This window comes from Bombina bombina, chromosome 1 (assembly GCF_027579735.1).
Source record: "Bombina bombina isolate aBomBom1 chromosome 1, aBomBom1.pri, whole genome shotgun sequence".
NCBI classification, from domain to species: Eukaryota; Metazoa; Chordata; class Amphibia; order Anura; family Bombinatoridae; genus Bombina; species Bombina bombina.
In genome coordinates, this window is record NC_069499.1 from 1,461,996,889 (window position 1) to 1,462,009,222 (window position 12,334).

The 12,334-nt window shown below is 40.7% G+C and overlaps 1 protein-coding gene across 1 annotated transcript in view; it reads right to left on the minus strand.

Moving 5' to 3' along the window:
- Window positions 1-452: 452 nt before the first annotated feature.
- Window positions 453-12,334, minus strand: part of TBC1D16 (TBC1 domain family member 16) — a 144,752-nt gene continuing 132,870 nt past the window's right edge. The window contains 3 exon segments of the mRNA XM_053706430.1: window positions 453-1,789; window positions 3,413-3,559; window positions 3,726-3,905. Coding sequence (XP_053562405.1) covers window positions 1,544-1,789; window positions 3,413-3,559; window positions 3,726-3,905 — 573 coding nt within the window. The 3' untranslated portion in view covers window positions 453-1,543.

Here is a 12,334-nt window from a genome sequence, read left to right on the forward strand (position 1 = left end):
GCAGTCGAGTCAAAATTAAACTTTCATGATTTAAATAGAGCACACAATTTCAAACATCTTTCCAGTTAACTTCCATTATATAAATGTACACAATCTTTTTATATGCACACATTTTGATGTACCAGATCCTACTGAGCATGTGCAAGATTCACTTAATAAATGTATATGCATTTTGTGATTGGCTGATGGCTGTCACATGATACATTAGAAAGGAAAATATGACTGTTGTCAGAAAAAAAATCTACTACTCATTTGAAATTCAAACTAAGTGATTTCCCATTGTCTCTTTATTATGCATTTATTGATTATGCTATTCTACTATATTTAGTGGTTCATTAAGTTTATTTTTATAGAAATGTATGTAATGGTCATTAGCTCACCTATTTTAAATGTTTCTTGAAATGTAAAAAAATATACCCAACAAATAAGGAATAAAAACACAGAGCGACAGGTAGAAGGATACATAATTTTATTAGAAATTGTGATTAGTGAAGGCCCAGCCTGTGGAAATGAATCACTGTATATCAGAGTTCCCAAGAATTAGGGGCAGGAAGGGATTGTGTAAGATTGTGCTTCGCTGGTATCTGATATGTGGTTGCTTTCCAATCAACGTTTTCTCTTATTATTTCACATTTATAGGTTTGCAATAAAATAAGTAAAATAATCTCCACAGTAGTTCTCAGTCCCTAAAATGTTAAACAATCATTTTGTCTTCCTTGCCAAAAAAAACAGGCATTTCTTGTCCTGAGTTATACTAAATTCATGCATCTCTAGGGAGAGCCAAACAAATTGTATCCACACACTGGATTCTGTCTCCCCTATATACAAACCAGGGGACCCATTATGATGAGAGCTCTGTCACTCAATGGGTTTGCATGTGCAACTTTTCCATGGTAAGGGATGAAAGTCCCAGAACCAAGATAGAGTACCCTGGTTCTAATAATACCAAACTGTGTACGCAAGGAGGAAAAACTCCACTAAGCTTCATTATAAAGTAGAATTCCAGGTTGGTATTTAGCATTTCTGTAATATATATTAAGGAATATTAGAAAGCGCAATAAGGGACGCATAACTCTCCCCTCTGGGTATAGTCTAAAGCTCACATACTAATTGTGAGCTGTGACTGTCACCAGTCAAGTCACTTTGGTTGCAACAGAAGCCATGTTTTTTTAACACTTTTTTTTTGGTTTGCCAGTTCAACAATTAGAGCCCCCACAACACCACCCAACAAGACAAACTGATACAAGAGCTGTATCTCCAATATTAGTTGCTTCTGTGGATTGGGCCTCAAGATACTTCTATTCTACATGTTCCTAGGTACTCCATTAACTGCTCTCTTTGCTGTTTTTCTTTTTTCAAATTTTTTTTCTTTCTCATGGATGCCTTCATTTGTGCTTCCTTATTGTCCGTGCTTCATCTGCAGCCGACTGTGGATTCTGCTTGACCTGATACTGGTTGCACAGACCCCCACCATATGCAGATGGGTTTGCTAATTCAGCAACCTGTTGCTTACAAATTCCAAATGTTGTTTGTTTCTTATTTCCTATTTTCTGAAAGTAAACACATCTCGTACTTTAGGTCCTCTTTTATTGTCTTTGGGTGGTTTAGGGGATGGTTCCTCCACAATACCCCCATATGGGCAGCTCTCAGAGCCAGGGTGGTGCCCAGTACACTCCACTGGAGGAATATAGCCACTGTCCCACATGCCCGAGCCACAGAGCTTGCAGAGATCATGCACACTGCAGGGGATTCTGGGTAAAAGTCTAAACTGATAAAGCAAACTTCGAGCCTACATGTAAATGAGGAGAGAAGAAATGAGAATTAAATAACAATATGGAAAGGATAGATAGGGTGATTATAAGGAGTAAAAAGAGGTTATTTGAAAGTAAGAGGACTGGTATACCTAATGGTTTACACTAGAAGATGGTGTTGTCCTGTAATAACCAGACAAACCTTTGATATGTAGTGTCAGAAGTAAAGTTCCAAGGCTAAGATATGGATGTACTATACGTAATAGACAAGGTGTGGTAATATTCTTGTCTAAACAGCATGTTGGGAAGTTGGATAAGTGCTTGAGATTTGATTTGAGAGATGTGCAACTAGGCTGCATATGTGGAAAGTTGGACAGTTGTATGGGGGTGGTTATTTTGTGAAGAGTTAATGCAATGTATGTGGAGCATTATTTTAGTTGATTAAAGGAACATGAAACCAATCTTCTTTCGTCCAATAATGAGACAGAGAATACAATTCTAAACAATTTTCTTATTTACATCTGCCATTTCATTTGCTTCATTCTTTTGGTATCCTTAGTTAAAAAGCATACCTAGGTAGACTCAGGATCTGGGAGCTAGTGGCTGATTGGTGGCTACATATACAGTATATGACCAATTCAGAGTAACAATCCTCCTATGGAGGTGTGCTTGGGAAACAAACAGTGATGGTAGTCAATGGATTCCGAAGTCTAGATGCAAGGCAGCTCTTCCGATGAAAGATGAGGCGAATAGTACCTGTAGCAGGAAGAAGAAGGCGCCAATAGAATAATATCGCTACAAACCAAACATTGAGCAAGGTAATTGAGAATAGTACTCACAAGCAGAGCGGCACTGATTCGTGCCTTAACAAGCAGACCGGGACTTCAGCGTCGCCCGGAAGACCAACATAGGCAATACCCAATCACCGATCAGGAACACACTACCAGCAGCCAATCAGGAACCCGAAGTGGTAACACACCTTCCTCTCGATACCTCCGGGGCTCTGCACACTCAGCTGGGGAAAAACAGACCACAGAACGCCGGGAACACCCTCCGGTTCCTCGGTATTAGTGCAGGTTGATAATGGATAAAGGGGAGAACGAATACCGGAGGTATCGAGAGGAAGGTGTGTTACCACTTCGGGTTCCCGATTGGCTGCTGGTAGTGTGTTCCTGATCAGTGATTGGGTATTGCCTATGTTGGTCTTCCGGGCGACGCTGAAGTCCCGGTCTGCTTGTTAAGGCACGAATCAGTGCCGCTCTGCTTGTGAGTACTATTCTCAATTACCTTGCTCAATGTTTGGTTTGTAGCGATATTATTCTATTGGCGCCTTCTTCTTCCTGCTACAGATATACAGTATATGCCTGTTTTCATTGGCTTACTGACGTGTTCAGCTAGCTCCCTTTAGTACATTGCTTCTCCCTCAATAAAAGATAACAAGAGAATGAAGCAAAATTGATAATAGAAGTAAATTGGAAAGTTGTTTAAATTGTATTTTCTGTCTGATTCGTAAAAAAGACAAATTTGGGGTTTCATGTCCCTTTAAACAGTATACTGAGAGGAAGGGTAATTTGTAGAGCAGTGGGCACGTGTACTTAGCAGTATTGCAGGGATCTTAGGTGAACAGAGGTTGGTCTGAATTCATGATGTTTTAATCCTACCTTCCGGAGGACCAGGTCTCCATTCATGTGCATCGCCAGATTACTAAAGTGCAGCAACATTTGGTCAGTTGGCAGCTGTTGCTCAATCACATCATCCCCATATATCACAATAATTGATACACAAAGGAAAAGGTGGAAATAATCTGTCTGTAAGAAACAAGAATGAGAACATTATTGTATTATAACAGCTGATAGAGCTCACAAATTATGCTCTCTTCTGTACAGTTTCGAGAATGCAGACTAACCCTTTTTATTATTATCAAACCCTAATTTTTTTCACATATAATCTTTAATGCGTTATAAACTATTTTACTTGATAGTGAGCCCAACAAGCCTCCCACATCCTCAGGGCCTCGGTGTCTGGAAATTCCCTCTTAAAGCAGAGCAGGATCCAACGATGACAGAACAGCATTTGCAGTCCATCTTCTCCCAAAGTCAACAGATGCTGGTGGAACCGTGGGTGGACAAGACGGAGTAATTCTCGCAGATACATCTGAGAGACCAAGCGCAAATTAGTGATACAGGTTAGAACTAGTCAGCCCTTCCTATCAAAAAACCTAGAACAGAGTGTGTAGATTTTTATTTCTTAAATGTAAAAAGAGTGCTCTTTTAGCTCATTTCCATAAATTCCTCAGATGAGACTTGCTATACAATATCCAACCACAAACCCATTTGTCCACTCCAGATACAAGAATACAAGACAGAAGGACTTCTTTTTTAGAAAAGGTTGTCTTCTTCTTCCCTTTATGGATCTACAATATACTTCTGTATATTGTAGATCCATAAAGGGAAGAAGAAGACACGTCCCTGTGACCAATTATAGAAGATTTATGAAAGATTTCCAATGAGGTGAAACAAAGGATCATAAACCATACCCCAAATACATCCCTCAAAGGGGAAATCAAGCCTCAATATAGACTGAAAACCCCTTTCTCTGAAGACTCAAATGCACATCTTCATTCTTCAACCACCACCAGCGGAGGCAAAGTAAAGACTGAGGTATTTGTGAGGTGGGAGGGGTTTTATAGAGCTCTTGGAGTTTGTGAATCTTTGCCTCCTCCTAGTGGTAGAGAAGAGTAAGGATTGTGGGCTCTCATTACCTGTATGAAAGAATTGCTTTTTGAGAAAAAAAATATATCTAAAGAATTATGTAGCAGTAGGGCTGTATATTTATGGCTGCAATGATTATTATAATTTTTTTGGGTAAATTAATTCAATTAATCTATTCACAATGCCACCCTCTCCCAGAGGTTTCTGTAAGATTATTTTGGGCATTTTTTCTAGCTAGAAGATATCACATCTTGGTTTTGTAGTTCTCAAAACTGTGAAATAACATGCCTCTTCTTCACAGCAAAACATTTATAAAATAAACACACAGAGTTGAGAAGGAACATAAACCTCAAATTTGTATTTTATGATTCAGATGGAGCATACAATTTTCACATTTTAGATTTACATTTGTTATCAAATTTGATTTATTCTCTTGATATCCATTGTTGAAGGACAGAAATGCAATGCTGTGTACTGCACATCGGGTGACCAATAACAAGAGGCATATATGTGCAGCGACCAATCACCAGCTAGCACAAAAAGTGTATTGCTGCTCCTGAGCCTACCCTTTATGCGTTTTAATAAAAGAATACTGAGAGATACAAGTAAATATATGATAGAACATGCAATTTCTTTCCTATGGCATGGAGAGTCCACAACGTCATTCCAATTACTAGTGGGATATTCAACTCCTGGCCAGCAGGAGGAGGCAAAGAGCACCCCAGCAAAGCTGTTAAGTGTAACTTTTATTACCCATAATCCCCAGTCATTCTCTTTGCCTCTGTCAATGGAGGATGTGTGAAGTTGGTGTCTGTAGATATTTAATCCTTTTATGGGTACTCTTCCCTGCAAGCAAGGATTGGGGTCTAGCTGTGGCCATGTCAATCTCTTTAGTAGTGGTGGCTTTTAGAAGTTAAAAGGCAGCAAGGTAGTCTTTGCTTTACTTTTAACATTTTGCTACCCCTTTGCAGAAAGCCAGAGTTGGTTACTCTGTTCTTTCTTTTCACCACAGGTCCCTGACAGGGAGAACTACCGGTCACACCTTAGTAGCTGTTGTCTGCCCGGCAGCTGGATCCAGGTAAGTGCTCTTTGCCTTCTAGGTACTGAAGGTCAGCATTTATGAGGTTAACCCTCAACTGGATTGATTTTGGGACAATATTTTATCCTAATTGTTAAGGATAATGGTTTTGGCCAGCTTTATTATCACTATGGTGTTTGAAAAATAAAGTGTACATATTATGTGTTTAAAACTTTTTATCTCAGAAGGCACTGAAGGGGTTAATGCTCTCAAGGGGGCAGGAGATAACTTGGCTGAGGGAAATAAGGGATATTATTTTCCTTTATTTTATTTGGGCTATTAGAGTTGAGTTTAGTTTTTTTTAAAATGTCAGTTTAGCAGTCGTTTTTTATTTCACACACTTTTCTTATGTTGCGCACTTCATTTCAGGCCGATCACGTGACATCTGCACTTCCAGTTTTACGGAACAGAGTTTTCTGTCAGTGTCGGCTTTCCTGCGGCTTGTTGGATCAAACGCAAGAGGAATACAGGAGACGGATTTTCCTCTTACTAGTGGGATTTCTATCCGGTTCTTCACAGTGTGTGAACCTATACAGTAACGGTAGGAGCCTCAGGATCTGAGGTTTTCTTATTTTTGGAGACATTATTTTTTATTTAGGTCTTTGGTGTATTATATATTGGAATAAAAGTTACTCCCTCATAAATGTTATTTCTTTGATTATATTATCGTTTGTTTTGTGGGACCTGATCTTAAGCTATGGATCCTGAACAGGAGCAAACTATTAATATAGATAAGTGCTTGTTCTGTTTAGAAGCCACAATTGTCCTTCCTATGCAATTCTGTTCCACTTGATTAGCAAAGACTTTAAAATTTAAAGACAAGTTACTCCCCTTTGAGCCAAGTATCTCTTAGGATGATGCTGTGCGTAGTATGCCTCAGCTTTCTCCTCAAACGTCCCAAGCCTTAATGGTTTGTAACCCTGTGTCTTCTGTTTCCTCACAATCTCCTGGGGGTGTTTATGTACCAGGGGATTTTATTGTGCAGATAACGCCTGCAGTATCTGTGGCATTCTCTGCCTTTCCTCCTCAGGGTAAACGCAAGAGGAAATCTAGACATTTGTCTACTAGTAAGGTTTCTGACCCACTAAATCTGCGCTGGTCAACCTTTCTCATATGTTTGATGAGGAGGATACTTCAGTAGCCTCTGAAGGTGAGATTTCAGGATCTGAATAAGTTAATTTCCGTTTCAAGCTTGAACATCTTCGGTTGCTTCTGAAGGAGGTTCTAGCTACTTTGGATGATTCTGAACCGTCAGTTGCTGTCAACCCTAAGAAGTCTTCTAAACTTAATAGAGTTTATGATTCTCCAACGCCTGAGAATGTTTTTCCTGTTCTAGACAAGATGTCTGAAATTACTGCACAGGAATGGGATAAGCCTGGGGTTCTGTTTTCCCCTTCCCCTGTTTTTAAAAAGATGTTTCCTGTTGCTGAATCCATTCGGGACTCATGGCGCACTGTGCCGAAATTAGAGGGAGCTATCTCTACTCTAGCTAAAAGAACTACCATTCCTATAGAGGATAGTTGTTCTTTTTAGGATCCTATGGATAAGAAGTAGCTTAAAGCTTACTTAAAAAAGATGTATATCCATCAAGGATTACAGTGGCAAACTGCAGCAAGTATTGCCACTGTTGCGGGAGCGGCATCTTATTGGTGCGATGCCTTGTGTTATCTGATTTCAGAAGAGACTACGGTAGAAGAGATCCAAGACAGGATCAAAGCTCTTAAACTGGCTAATACCTTTATCTGTGATGCAAACATGCAGGTAATTAGACTGGGAGCTAAGATGTCTAGCTTCACGGTTTTAGCTCGCAGAGCTCTGTGGTTAAAATCTTGGTTGGCAGATGTTTCTTCTACGACCAAGCTTTTGGCTTTACCTTACAAGGGTAAAATTTTGTTTGGACCCAGTCTGGCAGAGATCTTTTCAGAGATTACGGGTGGAAAGGGATCTTTCCTTCCTCAGGATAAGAAGAATAGATTGAAGGGTCGACAGACTTCTAATTTTCGTTCCTTTCGCAACTTTAAAGGTCTTCCTCTTCTTCTTCCAAACCAGACCAATCCAGGTCCACTTGGAAATCCAGCCCGCCCTGAAACAAGTGAAAACAAAACCAAAAGCCTTCCACTGACTCTAAATCAGCATGAAGGGTCCGCCCCCGATCCAATTTTGGATCAGGTGGGGGTTAGACTTTCACTTTTCCATCAGGCTTGGATACGTGATGTCCCAGATCCATGGGCTGTGGACATAGTATCCCAGGGTTACAAAATAGGTTTCATATCTTGCCCTCCAAGGGGCAGATTTCTCCTGTCAAGACTATCCTCAAACCAGGTAAAGAGGGAGGCCTTTTTAAATTGCGTAAAGGACCTATCTTCCCTGGGAGTCATTGTACCAGTCCCTCTAGAGGAACAAGGTCTAGGATTCTATTCAAATCTATATAAAGTTCCCAAAAAGGAGGGAAATTTTCGTTCCATCCTAGATCTAAAGTGTCTAAACAAATTCCTCAGGGTTCCATCACAAGATGGAAACTATTTGTTCCATTCTTCCATTGGTTCAGGAAGGTCAGTTCATGACGACCATAGACCTGAAGGAGGCGTACTTACATGCTCCCATTCACAGGGATCATTACCAGTTTCTAAGGTTTGCCTTTCTGGACAAACATTTACAGTTTATTGCACTTCCGTTTGGTCTTGCCACAGCACCCAGAATATTCACAAATTTTCTGGGAGCTCTATTGGCAGTGATCAGATCCCAGGTAATTGCGGTGGCGCCTTATCTAGACGACATCTTGGTTCAGGCGTCATCTTTTCAACTAGCAAAATCTCATAAACAGATGTTGTTGTCTTTTCTACGTTCCCACAGGTGAAAGGTGAATCTGGAAAAGAGTTCTCTAGGTCCAACTACAAGAGTGATTTTCCTAGGGACAATCATAGATTCTCTATCCATGAAGATTTTCCAGACGGATGTCAGAAAATCCAAACGTCATGCTTCTTGCCTTTCCCTCCAGTCTGCCTTTCGTCCATCAGTGGCTCAATGCATGGAGATAATTGGTCTTATGGTGGCTTCCATGGACATAATTCCTTTTGCTTGGTTCCATCTGCGACCGCTGCAGATTTGCATGCTCCGTCAATGGAACAGAGACCATTCAGATCCATCACAGAGGATAAATCTGGACCCCCTAACAAGAGACTCTCTCTCGTGGTGGATTTCACAGGAAAATCTGTCTCGAGGCACTTGCTTCCTGAGACCTTCCTGGGTGATTGTGACTACAGACGCCAGCCTATTAGGCTGGGGAGCAGTTTGGGGTTCTCTTAAAGCTCAGGGTCTGTGGATCCAGGAGGAGTCTTCTCGCCCAATAAACATCTTGGAGATGAGAGCAATCTTCAATGCCTTGATAGCTTGGCCTCACTTATCTTTAGTACGGTTTATCAGATTCCAATTGGACATCACCTCTGTGGCTTACAGCAATTACCAGGGAGGAACTCTGAGTTCCTTCGCCATGAAGGAGGTGATTCGCATTCTGCAGTGAACGGAAGCTCACGATTGTCTCCTATCTGCCATCCACATTCCAAAAGTGGACAATTGGGAAGTGGACTTTCTGAGCAGACAGACTTTTCATCCCGGGGAGTGGGCTCTCCATCAGTAAGTGTTCTCCAGGATAACCCTCAGGTGGGGGGTTCTGGAATTGGGATCTGATGGCGTCTCATCAAAACACCAAACTTCCAAAGTATGGTTCAAGGTCAAGAGATACTCAGGCCGCCCTGATAGATGCTCTGGCGGTTCCTTGGAATTTCAGGATAGCTTACTTGTTTTCTCCGTTTGCTCTCCTTCCACAAGTCATTGCTCGTATCAAGCAGGAGAGAGCGTCTGTGATTTTAATAGCTCCTATCTGGCCTCGCAGGATCTGGTGACTATGTCCTCTCTTCCTCCTTGGAAGTTACCTCTGAGGAAAGACCTTCTAATTCAGGGTCCATTCCTCAATCAAAATCTAGATTCTCTGAAGCCGACTGCTTGGAGATTGAACGACTAGTCCTGTCTAGACGTGGTTTTTCAAAGGCAGTCATTGATACTATGCTTCAGGCTTGTAAACCTGTTACTCGTAAGATTTACCATAAGATATGGCGTAAATACCTTTCTTGGTGTGAAGCTAATGGTTTTTCTTGGAGTTGGGTGAGGATTCCTCAAATGTTATCTTTTCTTCAGGATGACCTGGAGAAAGGTTTGTCAGTCAGTACTCTGAAAGCTCAAATTTTTGCTCTGTCTTTCCTTTAGCACAAACGTCTGGCAGAAATTCCAGATGTTCAAGCTTTTATTCAGGCCCTGGTCAGAATCAGGCCTGTGTTTAAACCTCCAAATGCACAAACAATGAAATAGTGGCGCTTACCAGTCTTGGAGACCCATGTAAAATGAGCAGCGTGTCTTTGGCATCGGCACACTCAGCTGTTCAATGCCTCCAGCACTTCCGGTATGGGAGCCCGGCAGGAGCACCTCCGTGTAAGGTGCAAGCACAAGTAAAAGCAAAATGAGCCGTAGCTCAAAAATGACATTCCGGGGTCACAGAATGTCATTTTTGAACTACGGCTCATTTTGCTTTTACTTGTGTCGCAAATAAAGTGAGGTTTTATGTTACCCCTGCTGCACATCTTTTTGCATTACTCTGGTGTGGTGGGAAGCCTGATGGTGTTTGTTTGTTCCTGTGTTTAAACCTGTTGCTCCTCCTTGGAGCCTTAACCTAGTTCTTAAAGTTTTGCAGCAGGCTCCGTTTGAGTTTGATATAAAATTGTTATCTTGGAAGGTTTTGTTTCTCCTTGCTATTTCTTCCGCTGGCAGGGTTTCTGAGCTTTCAGCTCTGCAGTGTAATTCCCCGTACCTTATTTTTCATGCAGATAAGGCGGTCTTTCATACTAAATTGGGGTTTCTCCCTAAGGTGGTGTCAGATCGAAACATTAATCAGGAAATTGTTGTTCCCTTTTTTTGTCCTAATCCTTCTTCTCATAAGGAGCGTCTTTTGCATACTTCAGATGTTGTGCATGCTCTAAAATTTTACTTACAAGCTACTAAGGAATTTCAGCAACCTTCTGCCCTGTTTATTGCCTTCTTTGGAAAGTGTAAGGGTCAGAAGGTTACTTCTACTTCTCTTTCCCTCTGGTTAAGAAGTATGATTCGTTTTGCTTATGAGACTGCTGGACAGCAGCCTCCTGAGAGGCTTACGGCTCATTCCACTAGGGCTGTCATCTCATCTTGGGCTTTCAAAAATGAAGCTTGTGTGGAACAGATTTGCAAGGTGGCAACATGGTCCTCTTTGCATACTTTTTGCAAATTCTACAAATTCGATTCTTTGCCTTGGCTGAGGATTCTTTTGGGAGAAAGGTTGTTCAAGCGGTGGTGCCTTCTGTTTAGGTCCTCCTGCCTTGTTCTCCCTCCCTGTTCATTCCGTGTCCTCTAGCTTGGTTATTGGTTCCCACTAGTAATTGGAATGACGTCATGGACTCTCCATGCCAAAATTTATGCTTACCCGATAAATTTCTTTCTTTCCGGGCATGGAGACTCCACGACCCTGCCCTCTTTTTTAATTTTAATTCGGCAGTTTTTTTGAGTAAACCTCAGGCACCTATTTCACCCTTGTGTTTCTTCTTTTACCATTTTCCTTCAGCTGAATGACTGGGGATTATGGGTAAGGGAAGTTACACTTAACAACTTTACTGGGGTGCTCTTTGCCTCTTCCTGCTGGCAAGGAGTTGAATATCCCACTAGTAATTGGAATGACGTTGTGGACTCTCCATGCCTGGAAAGAAAGAAATTTATCAAATAAGCATACATTTTGTTTTTAAACAACTTTCCTATTTACTTCTATTTGAATCATGAAATGTTGATTTTGACATATCTTTAATGGTCTTGTTCCCCTGCAAAACTTTGTACACAAAATTATCCCATACTAAGTTTCAAGAAGCTCAGTGAATAGAAGATTGTTTGGAGTGGAATAGATCTGCACAACAACCTAATTGTGAGGAGGGAGGGGCAAGCATTAAAAATAAAAGTAAAACCTATAATGATATTGTATTAGCTAAAGTCTAGTCAAAATTAAACTTTCATGATTCAGATAGGGCATGCATATCATCAAATTTGGTTTGTTCTCTTGGTATTCTTTGTTAAAAGCTAAAGGAAGGTTAATATGTAATTTCTAAGCCCTTGAAGGCCGTCTCTTATCTCAGTGCATTTTTATAGTTTTTCACAGCTAGACAGCACTAGTTCATGTATGCCATATATATAAAATTTTGCTCACTTCTGTGGAGTTACTTATGAGTTGGCACTGATTAGCTAAATTGCAAGTCTGTCAAAAAAACTGAGATAAGGGGCAGTCTGCAGAGGCTTAGATACAAGGTAATCACAGAGTTAAAAAGTATATTAATATAACCGTGTTGGTTGTGCAAAACTGGGGAATGGAGAAAAAGGGATTAGCTATCTTTTTAAACAACAACAATTCTGGAGTAGAATGTCCCTTTAAAGGGACACTCAAGTCAAAATAAAGTTTTATGATTCAGAAAGAACGTGCAGTTTTAAGACATTTTCCAATTAACTTCCATTATCAAATTTTGCACAGTCTTTTTATATTCACACTTTCTGGGGAACAAGATCCTACTGAGCATGTGCTGAAGCTCACAGGGTATACGTATACTAGTCTGTGATTGGCTGATGTCTGTCACATGATACAAGGGGCCAGAAAATAGGATAAAAAATAAATTTGTCAGAAAAAATCTACTACTTATTTGAAACTCAGAGTAGGTGTTATTGCATTGTATTTT